Source organism: Aegilops tauschii, chromosome 3 (assembly GCF_002575655.3).
Source record: "Aegilops tauschii subsp. strangulata cultivar AL8/78 chromosome 3, Aet v6.0, whole genome shotgun sequence".
In the NCBI taxonomy this organism is placed as follows: Eukaryota; Viridiplantae; Streptophyta; class Magnoliopsida; order Poales; family Poaceae; genus Aegilops; species Aegilops tauschii.
In genome coordinates this window covers 575954280-575971484 of record NC_053037.3, presented here as the reverse complement: position 1 = coordinate 575971484, position 17205 = coordinate 575954280, and the positions used below count along the sequence as shown (strand labels likewise).

Sequence of the window (17205 nt, the reverse complement as noted above, 5' to 3'; positions counted from 1 at the left end):
TCCCTTGTCAATTCCCCCGAACCCCCACGGTGCGCCATTAGTAACTTGGCCCATTCCACCGAATGCACCCCCCCTGTGGACCGCCTTTTCAGTTAAAAAAATAAATAAAAGAAAATGATGGAAATGTCAAAAAAATAAAATAAAATAAGTTTCCCATGTGATATGTGGTCTAGTTGTTGGGAAAATTAACAAATATGAATTTCGACTTTATTTGCAAAATCTCTCTGGAATTATTTAAAATGGGCATAACTTTTGCATACGAACTAGGATGAAAAAGTTTTTTATATGAAAAATCATCTACTCGAAAATTTACATCCGAATTTTCTACTCCCTCTGTCCAATAATATAAGACATTTTTGTCACTACACTAGTGTCAAAAATTGTCTTACATTTTGGGAAGGAGGGAGTAACATCTTCTGAATTCACGAACATTTTTTGAATCCGTGAACATATTTTCAAATCTGTGAACAATATTTTAATTCACAGTTTTTTTCCAGGTTATCGATTGTTTGAATTCGTGAACTATTTTTGCAATTGTGAACGATTTTCGAATTCAAAAACATTATTACAAATCCATGAACAATTTTTATACGTCATTATTTTTATTGAATTCATGAGGATTTATGAATTTAGGAATTCATGAATATTTTGTATACTCGCAAGCAGTTTTTTAAAATGACGAGAAATTTTTGAATATTTTTTGAATTCAGTAACATTTTTTGAATTCGGGAATATTTTTCAAATTTATGAACTTTCCTAAATACACATGATTGTTTTTGAAATTGACAAAGTTTTTTGTATTTGCGATTTTCATTAATTATAAATTAAAATAAACAGACGAACAAAAGATGAAATGAGGAAAGAGGAAAAAGAGAAACAGACGTGCACTCGCTCGCTGTGCGAGGCCCCATCTCGCGCGAGGGATGCGAGGGTAGCGCTCGCTTTTGAGTACACAGCAGCGCCCTCACATGGATGGGTACGCTTCTCCCTAAAAAAAACTTGGATCGGCGGTACGCGACTTCCTCACCCTCCCACCCGGCGGCGGCGGCGAAGCCTAAGGAACTGGTGGCGGCGACGGATACTCCTCTCGTCTGAACGGGTGCGTCCATCCTCCCTTAGGGCGCCGAGATGTTTGCGACGGCGGCGCGGTGGGCGGCGTAGAAGGGGAAGCCCAAGATGGCGCCGATCGAGCTGACGACGGCGCCGGAGCAGCCGCAGTCCATCACCCGCACCATCTTCGATGTCGTCAAGGTGCATGGCCCCCTCACCATCTCCGACATTTGGGAGCACGTCAAGGTATGCGCTCACTCTGTACTAAACTTGTGTTTCATCTCCGCACGCAACCAGTTCGATGAAATGTCTGTCCGCCGATGTTGGTGGACGGGCCATGTCTTCTTTGTTCTTGCAATGGATTGAAGTGTCACTTTGGATTCCTTGTAATTTAGAACGTGCACGGTGTGTTGATTTTCTTCAGGACGTAGGGCTGAGGGGTTTGACAAGCAAGAGGCAGATGAAGATCATGCTGCGGTGGATGAGGGAGAAGCAGAAGCTCAGGCTCATCTGCGACCACGACGGACCTCACAAACAGTTCCTCTACACGACATGGTTCACCAACCCCAAGAATGCGCCGCAGAGGCCCAAGAGGGAGCTCAACAAGGAGAATCCCAAGCCATGACCGCACTCATGTTGACCAATGTAGGGCATATTTGGTTTACACCTTTCTCCTGACTTTTTCCTTGATCTGTAGACAAAATTGTTAATCATATTATGGTGCTTATAGCTGAAATACTGTGAACGATGCCACATTGTGAATTATGCATAAATAAATAACCGCAAACAGTTATTTTTTCTGCTGTAGTTCTGATTTTGCCTTCTTTGGTGCTTCTTCCCGAAACTGGTGTTGGTCTTCTTAAGGACTTTGGCCTTGGCCTTCTCCAATTGAAATTAATGTGGTTTTAACTGCTATTAATTTGGCAAGAACATTACTTTAAATGATGGGGTTATGTCTCATTATCACATCTTTAACCATTTGCAGCTCATGTATTCAGTAGAACAGCATAAAAAGTATCTAATGTCTGATGAAAATCATTGTAATTACTAACTTCAAAATAATTTTCAGTAATTAACACATGTTAGTTTCCATAGCTGCAATGCCCTGTATTGCATTGCAATTTCAGTATATAAAAGTTTGGTGGCATAAACAACCTGCAATAACAAGGACCCAAAACTAATTTCCTAGTATCAGTTTCATATACTCAAGCATATTCCTTCTACATATATTCACATGACCTTCCAAATGCCTAGATTATTTGCAGAACGTTCTTTTTGTCAGAGTTGGTGTTTTTTCTGTCGACAGCTGGTTGTGATATTATATGTTATCAAGAAGTATCAACCCAGAAATTGCACTGTCTTTGACAAGAGTATTGAAGCCTGGAGTTATTCCAGGAGATGCAGCAGCTCAATTCGTTTGGGGTCAGAATCAATGCGGTTGATGCAGCCAAGGAAAAGAAGGGCAGATATCCTGAAGGAGGGTTCTAATCCAGATTATGTGGCGGCTGATGCTAGACCACCTGTGGTCAACAAAGAAATGAGCAGTACAACTCTGTTTGGGGCCAATTTCCCTTGTCAATTCCCCCGAACCCCCACGGTGCGCCATTAGTAACTTGGCCCATTCCACCGAATGCACCCCCCCCCCCCAGACCGCCTTTTCCGTTTTAAAAAAATAAAAGAAAATGATGGAAATGTCAAAAAAATAAAATAAAATAAGTTTCCCATGTGATATGTGGTCTAGTTGTTCGGAAAATTAACAAATATGAATTTCGACTTTATTTGCAAAATATCTCTGGAATTTCTTAAAATGGGCATAACTTTTGCATACGAACTCGGATGAAAAAGTTTTTTATATGAAAAATCATCTACTCAAAAAGTTACATCCAAATTTTCTACTCTCTCTGTCCAATAATATATGACATTTTTGTCACTACACTAGTGTCAAAAAATGTCTTACATTTTGGGAAGGAGGGAGTAACATCTTCTGAATTCACGAACATTTTTTGAATCCGTGAACATATTTTCAAATCTGTGAACAATATTTTAATTCACAGTTTTTTTCCAGGTTATCGATTGTTTGAATTCGTGAACTATTTTTGCAATTGTGAACGATTTTTGAATTCAAAAACATTATTACAAATCCATGAACAATTTTTATACGTCATTATTTTTATTGAATTCATGAGGACTTATGAATTTCGGAATTCATGAATATTTTGTATACTCGCAAGCAGTTTTTTAAAATGACGAGAAATTTTTGAATATTTTTTGAATTCAGTAACATTTTTTGAATTCGGGAATATTTTTCAAATTTATGAACTTTCCTAAATACACATGATTGTTTTTGAAATTGACAAAGTTTTTTGTATTTGCGATTTTCATTAATTATAAATTAAAATAAACAGACGAACAAAAGATGAAATGAGGAAAGAGGAAAAAGAGAAACAGACGTGCACTCGCTCGCTGTGCGAGGCCCCATCTCGCGCGAGGGACGCGAGGGTAGCGCTCGCTTTGAGTACACAGCAGCGCCCTCACTTGGATGGGTACGCTTCTCCCTAAAAAAACTTGGATCGGCGGTACGCGACTTCCTCACCCTCCCTCCCGGCGGCGGTGGCGGCGAAGCCTAAGGAACCGGCGGCGGCGACGGATACTCCTCTCGTCTGAACGGGTGCGTCCATCCTCCCTTAGGGCGCCGAGATGTTTGCGACGACGGCGCGGTGGGCGGCGAAGAAGGGGAAGCCCAAGATGGCGCCGATCGAGCTGACGACGGCGCCGGAGCAGGCGCAGTCCATCACCAGCACCATCTTCGATGTCGTCAAGGAGCATGGCCCCCTCACCATCTCCGACGTTTGGGAGCACGTCAAGGTATGCGCTCACTCTGTACTAAACTTGTGTTTCATCTCCGCACGCAACCTGTTCGATGAAATGTCTGTCCGCCGATGTTGGTGGACGGGCCATATCTTCTTTGTTCTTGCAATGGATTGAAGTGTCACTTTGGATTCCTTGTAATTTAGAACGTGCACGGTGTGTTGATTTTCTTCAGGCCGTAGGGCTGAGGGGTTTGACAAGCAAGAGACAGATGAAGATCATGCTGCGGTGGATGAGGGAGAAGCAGAAGCTCAGGCTCATCTGCGACCACGACGGACCTCACAAACAGTTCCTCTACACGACATGGTTCACCAACCCCAAGAATGCGCCGCAGAGGCCCAAGAGGGAGCTCAACAAGGAGAATCCCAAGCCATGACCGCACTCATGTTGACCAATGTAGGGCATATTTGGTTTACACCTTTCTCCTGACTTTTTCCTTGATCTGTAGACAAAATTGTTAATCATATTATGGTGCTTATAGCTGAAATACTGTGAACGATGCCACATTGTGAATTATGCATGAATAAATAACCCCAAAGAGTTATTTTTTTCTGCTGTAGTTCTGATTTTGCCTTCTTTGGTGCTTCTTCCCGAAACTGGTGTTGGTCTTCTTAAGGACTTTGGCCTTGGCCTTCTCCAATTGAAATTAATGTGGTTTTAACTGCTATTAACTTTGGCAAGAACATTACTTTAAATGATGGGGTTATGTCTCATTATCACATCTTTAACCATTTGCAGCTCATGTATTCAGTAGAACAGCATAAAAAGTATCTAATGTCTGATGAAAATCATAGTAATTACTAACTTCAAAATAATTTTCAGTAATTAACACATGTTAGTTTCCAGAGCTGCAATGCCCTGTATTGCATTGCAATTTCAGTATATAAAAGTTTGGTGGCATAAACAACCTGCAATAACAAGGACCCAAAACTAATTTCCTAGTATCAGTTTCATATACTCAAGCATATTCCTTCTACATATATTCACATGACCTTCCAAATGCCTAGATTATTTGCAGAACGTTCTTTTTGTCAGAGTTGGTGTTTTTTCTGTCGACAGCTAGTTGTGATATTATAAGTTATGAAGAAGTATCAACCCAGAAATTGCACTGTCTTTGACAAGAGTACTGAAGCCTGGAGTTATTCCAGGAGATGCAGCAGCTCAATTCGTTTGGGGTCAGAATCAATGCGATTGATGCAGCCAAGGAAAAGAAGGGCAGATATCCTGAAGGAGGGTTATAATCCAGATTATGTGTCGGCTGATGCTAGACCACCTGTGGTCAACAAAGAAATGAGCAGTACAACTCTGTTTGGGGCCAATTTCCCTTGTCAATTCCCCCGAACCCCCACGGTGCGCCATTAGTAACTTGGCCCATTCCACCGAATGCACCCCCCCTGTGGACCGCCTTTTCAGTTTTAAAAAAAATAAAAGAAAATGATGGAAATGTCAAAAAAATAAAATAAAATATGTTTCCCATGTGATATGTGGTCTAGTTGTTGGGAAAATTAACAAATATGAATTTCGACTTTATTTGCAAAATCTCTCTGGAATTTCTTAAAATGGGCATAACTTTTGCATACGAACTCGGATGAAAAAGTTTTTTATATGAAAAATCATCTGCTCGAAAAGTTACATCCGAATTTTCTACTCCCTCTGTCCAATAATATAAGACATTGTTGTCACTACACTAGTGTCAAAAAATGTCTTACATTTTGGGAAGGAGGGAGTAACATCTTCTGAATTCACGAACATTTTTTGAATCCGTGAACATATTTTCAAATCTGTGAACAATATTTTAATTCATAGTTTTTTTCCAGGTTATCGATTGTTTGAATTCGTGAACTATTTTTGCAATTGTGAACGATTTTTGAATTCAAAAACATTATTACAAATCCATGAACAATTTTTATACGTCATTATTTTTATTGAATTCATGAGGATTTATGAATTTCGGAATTCATGAATATTTTGTATACTCGCAAGCAGTTTTTTAAAATGACGAGAAATTTTTGAATATTTTTTGAATTCAGTAACTTTTTTGAATTCGGGAATCTTTTTCAAATTTATGAACTTTCCTAAATACACATGATTGTTTTTGAAATTGACAAAGTTTTTTGTATTTGCGATTTTCATTAATTATAAATTAAAATAAACAGACGAACAAAGGATGAAATGAGGAAAGAGGAAAAAGAGAAACAGACGTGCACTCGCTCGCTGTGCGAGGCCCCATCTCGCGCGAGGGACGCGAGGGTAGCGCTCGCTTTGAGTACACAGCAGCGCCCTCACTTGGATGGGTACGCTTCTCCCTAAAAAAACTTGGATCGGCGGTACGCGACTTCCTCACCCTCCCTCCCGGCGGTGGCGGCGGCGAAGCCTAAGGAACCGGTGGCGGCGACGCATACTCCTCTCGTCTGAACGGGTGCGTCCATCCTCCCTTAGGGCGCCAAGATGTTTGCGACGGCGGCGCGGTGGGCGGCGAAGAAGGGGAAGCCCAAGATGGCGTCGATCGAGCTGACGATGGCGCCGGAGCAGGCGCAGTCCATCACCCGCAGCATCTTCGATGTCGTCAAGGAGCATGGCCCCCTCACCATCTCCGACGTTTGGGAGCACGTCAAGGTATGCGCTCACTCTGTACTAAACTTGTGTTTCATGTCCGCACGCAACCTGTTCGATGAAATGTCTGTCCGCCGATGTTGGTGGACGGGCCATGTCTTCTTTGTTCTTGCAATGGATTGAAGTGTCACTTTGGATTCCTTGTAATTTAGAACGTGCACGGTGTGTTGATTTTCTTCAGGACGTAGGGCTGAGGGGTTTGACAAGCAAGAGGCAGATGAAGATCATGCTGCGGTGGATGAGGGAGAAGCAGAAGCTCAGGCTCATCTGCGACCATGACGGACCTCACAAACAGTTCCTCTACACGACATGGTTCACCAACCCCAAGAATGCGCCGCAGAGGCCCAAGAGGGAGCTCAACAAGGAGAATCCCAAGCCATGACCGCACTCATGTTGACCAATGTAGGGCATATTTGGTTTACACCTTTCTCCTGACTTTTTCCTTGATCTGTAGACAAAATTGTTAATCATATTATGGTGCTTATAGCTGAAATACTGTGAACGATGCCACATTGTGAATTATGCATAAATAAATAACCCCAAACAGTTATTTTTTTCTGCTGTAGTTCTGATTTTGCCTTCTTTGGTGCTTCTTCCCGAAACTGGTGTTGGTCTTCTTAAGGACTTTGGCCTTGGCCTTCTCCAATTGAAATTAATGTGGTTTTAACTGCTATTAACTTTGGCAAGAACATTACTTTAAATGATGGGGTTATGTCTCATTATCACATCTTTGACCATTTGCAGGTCATGTATTCAGTAGAACAGCATAAAAAGTATATAATGTCTGATGAAAATCATAGTAATTACTAACTTCAAAATAATTTTCAGTAATTAACACATGTTAGTTTCCAGAGCTGCAATGCCCTGTATTGCATTGCAATTTCAGTATATAAAAGTTTGGTGGCATAAACAACCTGCAATAACAAGGACCCAAAACTAATTTCCTAGTATCAGTTTCATATACTCAAGCATATTCCTTCTACATATATTCACATGACCTTCCAAATGCCTAGATTATTTGCAGAACGTTCTTTTTGTCAGAGTTGGTGTTTTTTCTGTCGACAGCTGGTTGTGATATTATATGTTATCAAGAAGTATCAACCCAGAAATTGCACTGTCTTTGACAAGAGTACTGAAGCCTGGAGTTATTCCAGGAGATGCAGCAGCTCAATTCGTTTGGGGTCAGAATCAATGCGGTTGATGCAGCCAAGGAAAAGAAGGGCAGATATCCTGAAGGAGGGTTCTAATCCAGATTATGTGGCGGCTGATGCTAGACCACCTGTGGTCAACAAAGAAATGAGCAGTACAACTCTGTTTGGGGCCAATTTCCCTTGTCAATTCCCCCGAACCCCCACGGTGCGCCATTAGTAACTTGGCCCATTCCACCGAATGCACCCCCCCTGTGGACCGCCTTTTCAGTTTAAAAATAAATAAAAGAAAATGATGGAAATGTCAAAAAAATAAAATAAAATAAGTTTCCCATGTGATATGTGGTCTAGTTGTTGGGAAAATTAACAAATATGAATTTCGACTTTATTTGCAAAATCTCTCTGGAATTTCTTAAAATGGGCATAACTTTTGCATACGAACTCGGATGAAAAAGTTTTTTATATGAAAAATCATCTGCTCGAAAAGTTACATCCGAATTTTCTACTCCCTCTGTCCAATAATATAAGACATTTTTGTCACTACACTAGTGTCAAAAAATGTCTTACATTTTGGGAAGGAGGGAGTAACATCTTCTGAATTCACGAACATTTTTTGAATCCGTGAACATATTTTCAAATCTATGAACAATATTTTAATTCACAGTTTTTTTCCAGGTTATCGATTGTTTGAATTCGTGAACTATTTCTGTAATTGTGAACGATTTTTGAATTCAAAAACATTATTACAAATCCATGAACAATTTTTATACGTCATTATTTTTATTGAATTCATGAGGATTTATGAATTTCGGAATTCATGAATATTTTGTATACTCGCAAGCAGTTTTTTAAAATGACGAGAAATTTTTGAATATTTTTTGAATTCAGTAACTTTTTTGAATTCGGGAATCTTTTTCAAATTTATGAACTTTCCTAAATACACATGATTGTTTTTGAAATTGACAAAGTTTTTTGTATTTGCGATTTTCATTAATTATAAATTAAAATAAACAGACGAACAAAAGATGAAATGAGGAAAGAGGAAAAAGAGAAACAGACGTGCACTCGCTCGCTGTGCGAGGCCCCATCTCGCGCGAGGGACGCGAGGGTAGCGCTCGCTTTGAGTACACATCAGCGCCCTCACTTGGATGGGTACGCTTCTCCCTAAAAAAAACTTGGATCGGCGGTACGCGACTTCCTCACCCTCCCTCCCGGCGGTGGCGGCGGCGAAGCCTAAGGAACCGGCGGCGGCGACGCATACTCCTCTCGTCTGAACGGGTGCGTCCATCCTCCCTTAGGGCGTCGAGATGTTTGCGACGGCGGCGCGGTGGGCGGCGAAGAAGGGGAAGCCCAAGATGGCGTCGATCGAGCTGACGATGGCGCCGGAGCAGGCGCAGTCCATCACCCGCAGCATCTTCGATGTCGTCAAGGAGCATGGCCCCCTCACCATCTCCGACGTTTGGGAGCACGTCAAGGTATGCGCTCACTCTGTACTAAACTTGTGTTTCATGTCCGCACGCAACCTGTTCGATGAAATGTCTGTCCGCCGATGTTGGTGGACGGGCCATGTCTTCTTTGTTCTTGCAATGGATTGAAGTGTCACTTTGGATTCCTTGTAATTTAGAACGTGCACGGTGTGTTGATTTTCTTCAGGACGTAGGGCTGAGGGGTTTGACAAGCAAGAGGCAGATGAAGATCATGCTGCGGTGGATGAGGGAGAAGCAGAAGCTCAGGCTCATCTGCGACCACGACGGACCTCACAAACAGTTCCTCTACACGACATGGTTCACCAACCCCAAGAATGCGCCGCAGAGGCCCAAGAGGGAGCTCAACAAGGAGAATCCCAAGCCATGACCGCACTCATGTTGACCAATGTAGGGCATATTTGGTTTACACCTTTCTCCTGACTTTTTCCTTGATCTGTAGACAAAATTGTTAATCATATTATGGTGCTTATAGCTGAAATACTGTGAACGATGCCACATTGTGAATTATGCATAAATAAATAACCCCAAGCAGTTATTTTTTTCTGCTGTAGTTCTGATTTTGCCTTCTTTGGTGCTTCTTCCCGAAACTGGTGTTGGTCTTCTTAAGGACTTTGGCCTTGGCCTTCTCCAATTGAAATTAATGTGGTTTTAACTGCTATTAACTTTGGCAAGAACATTACTTTAAATGATGGGGTTATGTCTCATTATCACATCTTTGACCATTTGCAGGTCATGTATTCAGTAGAACAGCATAAAAAGTATCTAATGTCTGATGAAAATCATAGTAATTACTAGCTTCAAAATAATTTTAAGTAATTAACACATGTTAGTTTCCAGAGCTGCAATGCCCTGTATTGCATTGCAATTTCAGTATATAAAAGTTTGGTGGCATAAACAACCTGCAATAACAAGGACCCAAAACTAATTTCCTAGTATCAGTTTCATATACTCAAGCATATTCCTTCTACATATATTCACATGACCTTCCAAATGCCTAGATTATTTGCAGAACGTTCTTTTTGTCAGAGTTGGTGTTTTTTCTGTCGACAGCTGGTTGTGATATTATATGTTATCAAGAAGTATCAACCCAGAAATTGCACTGTCTTTGACAAGAGTACTGAAGCCTGGAGTTATTCCAGGAGATGCAGCAGCTCAATTCATTTGGGGTCAGAATCAATGCGGTTGATGCAGCCAAGGAAAAAAAGGGCAGATATCCTGAAGGAGGGTTCTAATCCAGATTATGTGGCGGCTGATGCTAGACCACCTGTGGTCAACAAAGAAATGAGCAGTACAACTCTGTTTGGGGCCAATTTCCCTTGTCAATTCCCCCGAACCCCCACGTTGCGCCATTAGTAACTTGGCCCATTCCACCGAATGCACCCCCCCCCCCCCCGTGGACCGCCTTTTCAGTTTTAAAAAAATAAAAGAAAATGATGGAAATGTCAAAAAAATAAAATAAAATAAGTTTCCCATGTGATATGTGGTCTAGTTGTTGGGAAAATTAACAAATATGAATTTCAACTTTATTTGCAAAATCTCTCTGGAATTTCTTAAAATGGGCATAACTTTTGCATACGAACTCGGATGAAAAAGTTTTTTATATGAAAAATCATCTACTCGAAAAGTTACATCCGAATTTTCTACTCCCTCTGTCCAATAATGTAAGACATTTTTTTCACTACACTAGTGTCGAAAAATGTCTTACATTTTGGGAAGGAGGGAGTAACATCTTCTGAATTCATGAACATTTTTTGAATCCGTGAACATATTTTCAAATCTCGCAGACCTAATTTATTTCACATCGAAACATATTAACAAATACTACCGGAGCACCTACGAAAAATAAAATGTGGGCTGATACCCTTGAAGCGTGCGTGCGAACGAAGAACGACGAACGGCGGCCACCAAACTGCCGGTGCTCCGCCTCCAACGAAGAACGACGAACAACAGCTTCACCTCCACCACACTGCCCCAACTTCACCACCACCACACTGCAATGCTTATCCACCTCCGTCTGAAGGGGGTTTTATAGGTAGAGAGGAGAAAATGGCGGGAAAGAACGACTGCGGTATGGCAGGAAAGGGTTGGCGGGAAACGGGTGGCGGGAAACGGATGGCGGGAAATAGTTGGCGCGAACATATGGCGGGAAAGGGTTCTTCATCATCGAAGGGCAAGGTTTCTGCATCATCGAAGGGCAAGTGTTCTTCATCGTCGAAGGGCAAGAGTTCTGCATCGATCGAGGATGACGATGATGACAGAGTACTAAAATAGAGTAGGCATATGTCTCGTACATAAGTACATAGTCATTTGTCTCATACATAGAATAGACATAAGTCTCACACAGAAATAGATGGTAATGTCTCTACTGATAGATAGAAGCGTCAGTGACGACGTCTGGCCTGGCGGGGAGGCGGATCTGGAAGCGGCGACCATCCCAACCTGTCGGGTGCCCTAATGTGACGAGGAGGAATCTCAAACTCTCCCCGGTCATGCTGTGTATCCTGTGTGGGGCCTGGTGGAGGAGTCGAAAACATGTTCATCCACTGGGTGTGCTGCGACATCTGAGCCTGTATGTTCTCCTCGCGATGTTGATCACTCCCCCACGTATCATGTGATGCCGACATAGACGCCTGATATCCATAGGCTCCTACGCGATGGAACGTTTCATCATGAAGAATGAGGTCGCGTCAATTAATATTGAAAACAATAAATATGAAGACACATACCTGCTGGCTGTGACGTCTGCTCTGGCTCAAACACGAAACTGGACGAGGGACCGTGCTGCTGTGGCTGTGGAGATAACACGAAGCTCGACGAGGGACCGTGTTGCTGTGGCTGTGGAGAAAACACGAAGCTCGACGTGGGACCATAGTGCTGCGGGTGCCACGTAGAACTGCCAGGTTGGTCAGGACGGGGTGGCCTGGTTGTCGGCTGATGTGCTAGACGTGGACGTGGTTGATGTCGGTGCATGGAGTGACGCGGCTGCTCCTGCTGGTGCTGAACAACATCGGTTCTCCGGGTGCACGTGATAGCCTCGTACACAGTCCGTATCTTATTCTGAATTCTTTCGAAGAAGGGCTGTAGCATTGGACGATGCTGAAGAAGAGGTCCAGACGATAGTGATCGTCCAAAGGTGGTCACGTCGTCGTAGAGTTCGCGTGTCAAGGTAGCCTGCAAATTTCCATGACGATTAATAATGTCTGTCTCTTGCACGTCAAAGTATGTGACAACATTACGTAAAGAAAATATATCTTACCGCGTACTGCTTAGAGCCCGAAGTATCATAGCTCGGGTACATATCCGACGGAGTAGGATCCGGTATCTCCTCTGGGTGGGAGTACTCAACAATGCATAACCGTGTTCCGGTCATGTAGCGCCGCAAATAGAGATTGAATTCATCGAGATCGAAATTGTGATTCTCGTGCCATAGATTTGTGTTTGCTGTCTCCCATTCTATAACATACGGCTCTAGTCTAACTAGCCAGTCAGCAGTAGTCCTGGTCATGCCCTTCCTTGTCGTCCTAAAATTGTGGTGTGTGTTCAACAATTACCTAAAGCTTCGAATGGAGTACTATGAAAGATAATGCAACATTGAAAAACTGGTTAATACCTGTGGATGTGTGCTGGCACCGGGTTCTCTATAGGGGGAGGTAGCTCCAACTGCAGAAGACCAAATTGCCTCATAACCCTCTGTTGTGCCATCTCCTCGACGAAGACATCGAAGATGGTCTTAGATTTTGTCATCCAGTAATCTCGGTCCCTTGTGCATAGCACAGACATACCACCAGGGTATCTCGCTTGTATGGCTGCTTCTGTGTAGGGCTGCCAGATGACCCCGGTGTACGCATCGAACTGCTCGTTCAATGCTGTGTATGCCTTCCTGGTCTGATCACTAGCAAAGCGTCTCTCCAGAGAAGAAAAGTTAGTAGCCGCTAGCATCGAACTATCTCTTGTGCAGAAAAAAGTTGCATTAAACTACAACACGGTGCGCCATACCTCGCGACGTGTCCAACACAGACCGAAAGTAGGCATGTCGATGCCGTCAACATCAAACATGGCGTCTATAGGCTCATGAACACGTACATCTGGTCACCCTATAGAGAACCTCTCCCATGACCACAGCTGTAGGAATAGAGGGCATCCAAGAAGGGCTGGCTTTCTCGATGTAAGCTGGCAACCGTTGCACATACCTCGGTATGTAGCCGCTAAGACCGCCGAACCCCAACTCCTCTGTCTGATCTGATCTGACGTCTGAGCGCTCGCTATCTCGAGTGCCATAGGGATGTAGAGGGCGCTAATAGTGGTGACATGGTTCTCCGTGAACATCACCTTGCCGCAGGGACGAAGCCAGAAAATAGAGATCGGGGGGCAAGAACAAAAAACATCAAAAATCTTTGGATACATAGTCACATAACTTAGTAAATATTGGAAGATAAAAATAGTCAATGTACGTATGTTGCTCCATAATAAGAATAAAAATTACATATCTATTAATTTGAAGTCGGATTTACGAGCACCAGTATCAAATATCTCAATAATATCGTCGGAGCTAAACTTGGCTGCTATTTCCTTCTCAATGTAGACTATAGTGCAATGACGAAGAAAATCATCTCCCAATTTACTTCGAAGACGTGTCTTGACAAGTTTCATTGCGGAAAAGGCTCGCTCTGCTGTTGCAGTTGACACCGGAAGAGTTATTACTAATCGTAACAACCTCTCAACCATAGGATAATCAGAAGACTTGCCAGTTTTAATTATCCCTTTTGTCATATCATCAAGTGATTTGCAATTTTTGATCTCTGGATGGTTCAATGTATCAAGCTGAAAATGTGGTAATTCACACTCCAACCGATCTCTTTCTTGACTAGTAAAATCAGCAGGATAGAATTTTTCCACTAGAGTGCATATCTTTGACTTGTCGAAGGCATCATGTCTAGGGTCCAATGATGAACAAAGATCTAGAAGCTCCGTAACTTGAGAACTAAATCGATCATTCAACTCTATCACTTGTTGATCTATTGCAACATTAAACACATCTACTTTGTAATGATGGATAACGGTGGTGTTGTCATGCTTATTTCTTGATTTTGTTACATCAACATACCTATAATTGCAATATATATGAAAAACATGAATTAGTTGCATGATTTAGACAATAATGAGTAAGTTTGTAAGTGACTAAATCTCTACATTGGCATTTAATGAACATAGAGATAGGGAAAGAGACATACCTTTGATCCATATGTCCGGGATATCAATCTCATGTTTCACACAAAATGATTTGACATCTTCAAAAAGACTTTCCCATCCATCTTGTCTCAGTTTAGCAAGCAACGACTTTGTGTTAGAAACACAATCCAGTGCATTAGCAATATCCAAACTTTTATTTTGAAGTTTAACACACAAGATATCCGTGATTTTCATAATTCTTTCCATTAGGTGTAGAATGAAGACAAAATCAAATGTGTTTAATATCTTCAGGGCACCTGCAGCGTCTCCTCTTGAATTCCTTGTAGCTGAGCGATCAGTTGCTACACTTCTTAGAACTGAAATAGTTGCAACAAACATCTTGAGCAAACTTTTGATTGACTTATAGTGTGAACTCCATCTCGTGTCCCCGGCCCTTTGTAAAGATCCTATTTGATTAGCCCCTCTTCCAGTGTCAAGCTCTCCCAATTCAATCTCTCTAGCAATTTGAGCTGCCTGGTTTTCTAGTAACTCATCATTACGTTTGGGAGATGCACTAACTGTATTCACAACAAAATTTGCATGTTGGAAAAAATTGTGAACCTCATTTACCTCCCTTGAAGCGGCAACCAAAGCCAATTGGAGTTGATGAGCTAGACAATGGATATAATAAGCATAAGGACACTCTTGGAGAATTAGAGCCTTTAGCCCATTCCACTCCCCTCTCATATTACTTGCTCCATCGTACCCTTGGCCTCTAATATCTTGCACATTCAACCCATTATCAACTAGGACAGCAATGATTTTATTCTTGAGAGTCAAAGCACAAGTGTCACTAACATGAACAAGATCAAGGAAACGCTCCCTTATCAACCCTTCTATGTTCACAAACCGAACAACTACTGCCATCTGCTCTTTTTTAGACTCATCCCGACATTCATCAACCAGTATTGCAAACTTGCTGTTACCCATTTCTTCTTTAATTGAGGTTTGCACTTTTCGTGAAATTATGCTAGCAATTTCCTTCTGAATAGTTGAGGAGGTGTACTTTGCATTTTTAGGAGCATTCTGTACAACTTCTTGTACATCCTTATTATAAGAAGCCAAAAGCTTAATCATTTCCTTGAAATTACCTTGATTCTTGGAATCCTCAGATTCATCATTTCCTCTAAATGGACATGCTTGAAACATTAACCACCTGATGCAATCAATAGAGAATAATTATTAGATGTAATGTATTAAGAAAATTGTCTTAAATTAAATATATGTTTATTACCTCATGGCATCAATAGAAGTCTTAAGCCTCAGTCTTGCATCAAGAACCATTTGCTTAGTTTGCTTTTTCATCACCTTGTCAATATGAATTGGATTATTTTTCAGATTTTCGTAACACCGAACTGCAAAGTTATGAGCAGAGCTGGGAGTAGTGCCCATATGTTTGAGAAAAGCACATTCTTTTCCATTGTTAACCTTCTTCCACTTATCAAATCCTTTGACAGTGAATGTGTCCGAACCACACTTCCCAACTGGCTTCTTCGAAAAGAGAAAACAAGGCAAACAATAGGCACATTTTGTATCAGTCGAATATTCCAACCACCAAAAATTTGTGTACCAATCTTTTTGGAATCGCCGACGAACAGCACTTCTATCATTATATTCATAATTATCCAATTCGGGCTGATAGGCCCCCTCACATATGTAAAAACGCCTAGCATCATCTTGCTTTTCTGGAGGGAGTTGCCAAATTTGAGGGCGCCTCCCTGGGTCTCGATCATATTTTGTGGTTATGACTGTAGCTTCTTCTGTAACTTCTGGCACTGGAACATCTTGAGCATCACCTTCAGCATGACTAGGGTTGTCTCTTCGCTAGGCTGCACATCATTTGTATTAGCACCATCACCATGTTCACATGGCTGGGAGATTGAACCAATTGGCTTGAAATAAGTATGGATTGATTGAGCTCTCTTCCTCTTCATGTCTACAGAACACAATTTTGGACAATAAAAAAAAATTCTAATTAGTTTTTAATGTCTATATTCTTACAATTACATTCCAAGGCAGAAATTATTCTAATGCTGGTGCTGCAAAAAAACTAACCTTTCTTCCTTGTTTGGTCGCTCATCAGTGTGGCCGGCCAGAATACACCGGGCCGCAGGGGAGTGTGGCCGTCTGGGTCTCAGGGACGATCGGACGGAGGCCTTCCCTTCTGAACGGAACGGATGGAGAGATTACATAGAGGATAGACTATAGAGGCGGCCGGCGGCAGCGAGCAATTTTTTCAGATCGCAAGAACGAGCAGATTGAAAAGGAAGCAGAAGACCTGGTACACGCCGCTGCGGCGCTGCGTAGGTCGTGCGTATTGCTTCCAACTCCTTGTCTTCCATCCACGGACCACGGTGGGCTGTGTTTTCTTTTCCCTTTTGCTGATATATTTGGGCCTTTGGTGTTGTGTGTACCGTGTATGTACATGCGGCCTGCGTACATGACTCTGGGCCTCTGCCTATGAGAGCATGGGGGGGGGGGGGGGGCGAGACAACTAGAAATTGTGTGTGTACGAGGAAAAATATCGCTCCTAACTAATCGCTATCAAGGGATAACGAGATCGTTGGGGGGGGGGGGGGTCTAGCCCCCCTGCCCCCCCTTAAATCGTCCCTGCCTTGCCGAAAAGCCACAGTAAGTAGGCCTCCAGGCTCCGAGTGATCTGTTCCGCAGTCAACGGCGCCCGGAAGTTCTGGATCTGCATTAAGCGAAGAGAAAGTTTTAGTAAGCCGCAATTATTTTCTGTAAAACTGTATGCACGATAATTGAAGATAATAGGTAGGGGAAATTACCCGGAAATTTAGCAACCACTC

The 17205-nt window shown here is 42.2% G+C and overlaps 4 protein-coding genes and 1 pseudogene across 4 annotated transcripts; 4 read left to right on the top strand and 1 right to left on the bottom strand.

Moving 5' to 3' along the window:
* The first annotated feature begins 1128 nt into the window (after window positions 1-1128).
* Window positions 1129-1729, top strand: LOC123497445 (uncharacterized; annotated as a pseudogene).
* A 2018-nt stretch (window positions 1730-3747) lies between these two features.
* Window positions 3748-4294, top strand: LOC109751211 (uncharacterized). The gene is made up of 2 exons (XM_040402852.2): window positions 3748-3915; window positions 4094-4294. The coding sequence occupies exons 1-2, from the start codon at window positions 3748-3750 to the stop codon at window positions 4292-4294; spliced, it is 369 nt and encodes a 122-aa protein (XP_040258786.2).
* A 2072-nt stretch (window positions 4295-6366) lies between these two features.
* Window positions 6367-7251, top strand: LOC109751199 (uncharacterized). The gene is made up of 2 exons (XM_040404748.2): window positions 6367-6534; window positions 6713-7251. Exons 1-2 carry the CDS (start codon window positions 6367-6369, stop codon window positions 6911-6913), a joined length of 369 nt encoding a protein of 122 aa, XP_040260682.2. The 3' UTR covers window positions 6914-7251.
* Window positions 7252-8986: 1735 nt separating this feature from the next.
* Window positions 8987-9587, top strand: LOC120977005 (uncharacterized). Its single transcript, XM_073495994.1, has 2 exons — window positions 8987-9154; window positions 9333-9587. The coding sequence occupies exons 1-2, from the start codon at window positions 8987-8989 to the stop codon at window positions 9531-9533; spliced, it is 369 nt and encodes a 122-aa protein (XP_073352095.1). The 3' UTR covers window positions 9534-9587.
* A 4058-nt stretch (window positions 9588-13645) lies between these two features.
* LOC109751187 (uncharacterized) lies at window positions 13646-16475 on the bottom strand. The gene is made up of 7 exons (XM_045234349.1): window positions 16451-16475; window positions 16192-16331; window positions 15630-15886; window positions 15102-15551; window positions 14966-15006; window positions 14398-14913; window positions 13646-13749 (listed from the first exon to the last, which is right to left on the bottom strand). Exons 1-7 carry the CDS (start codon window positions 16473-16475, stop codon window positions 13646-13648), a joined length of 1533 nt encoding a protein of 510 aa, XP_045090284.1.
* Window positions 16476-17205: the final 730 nt, after the last annotated feature.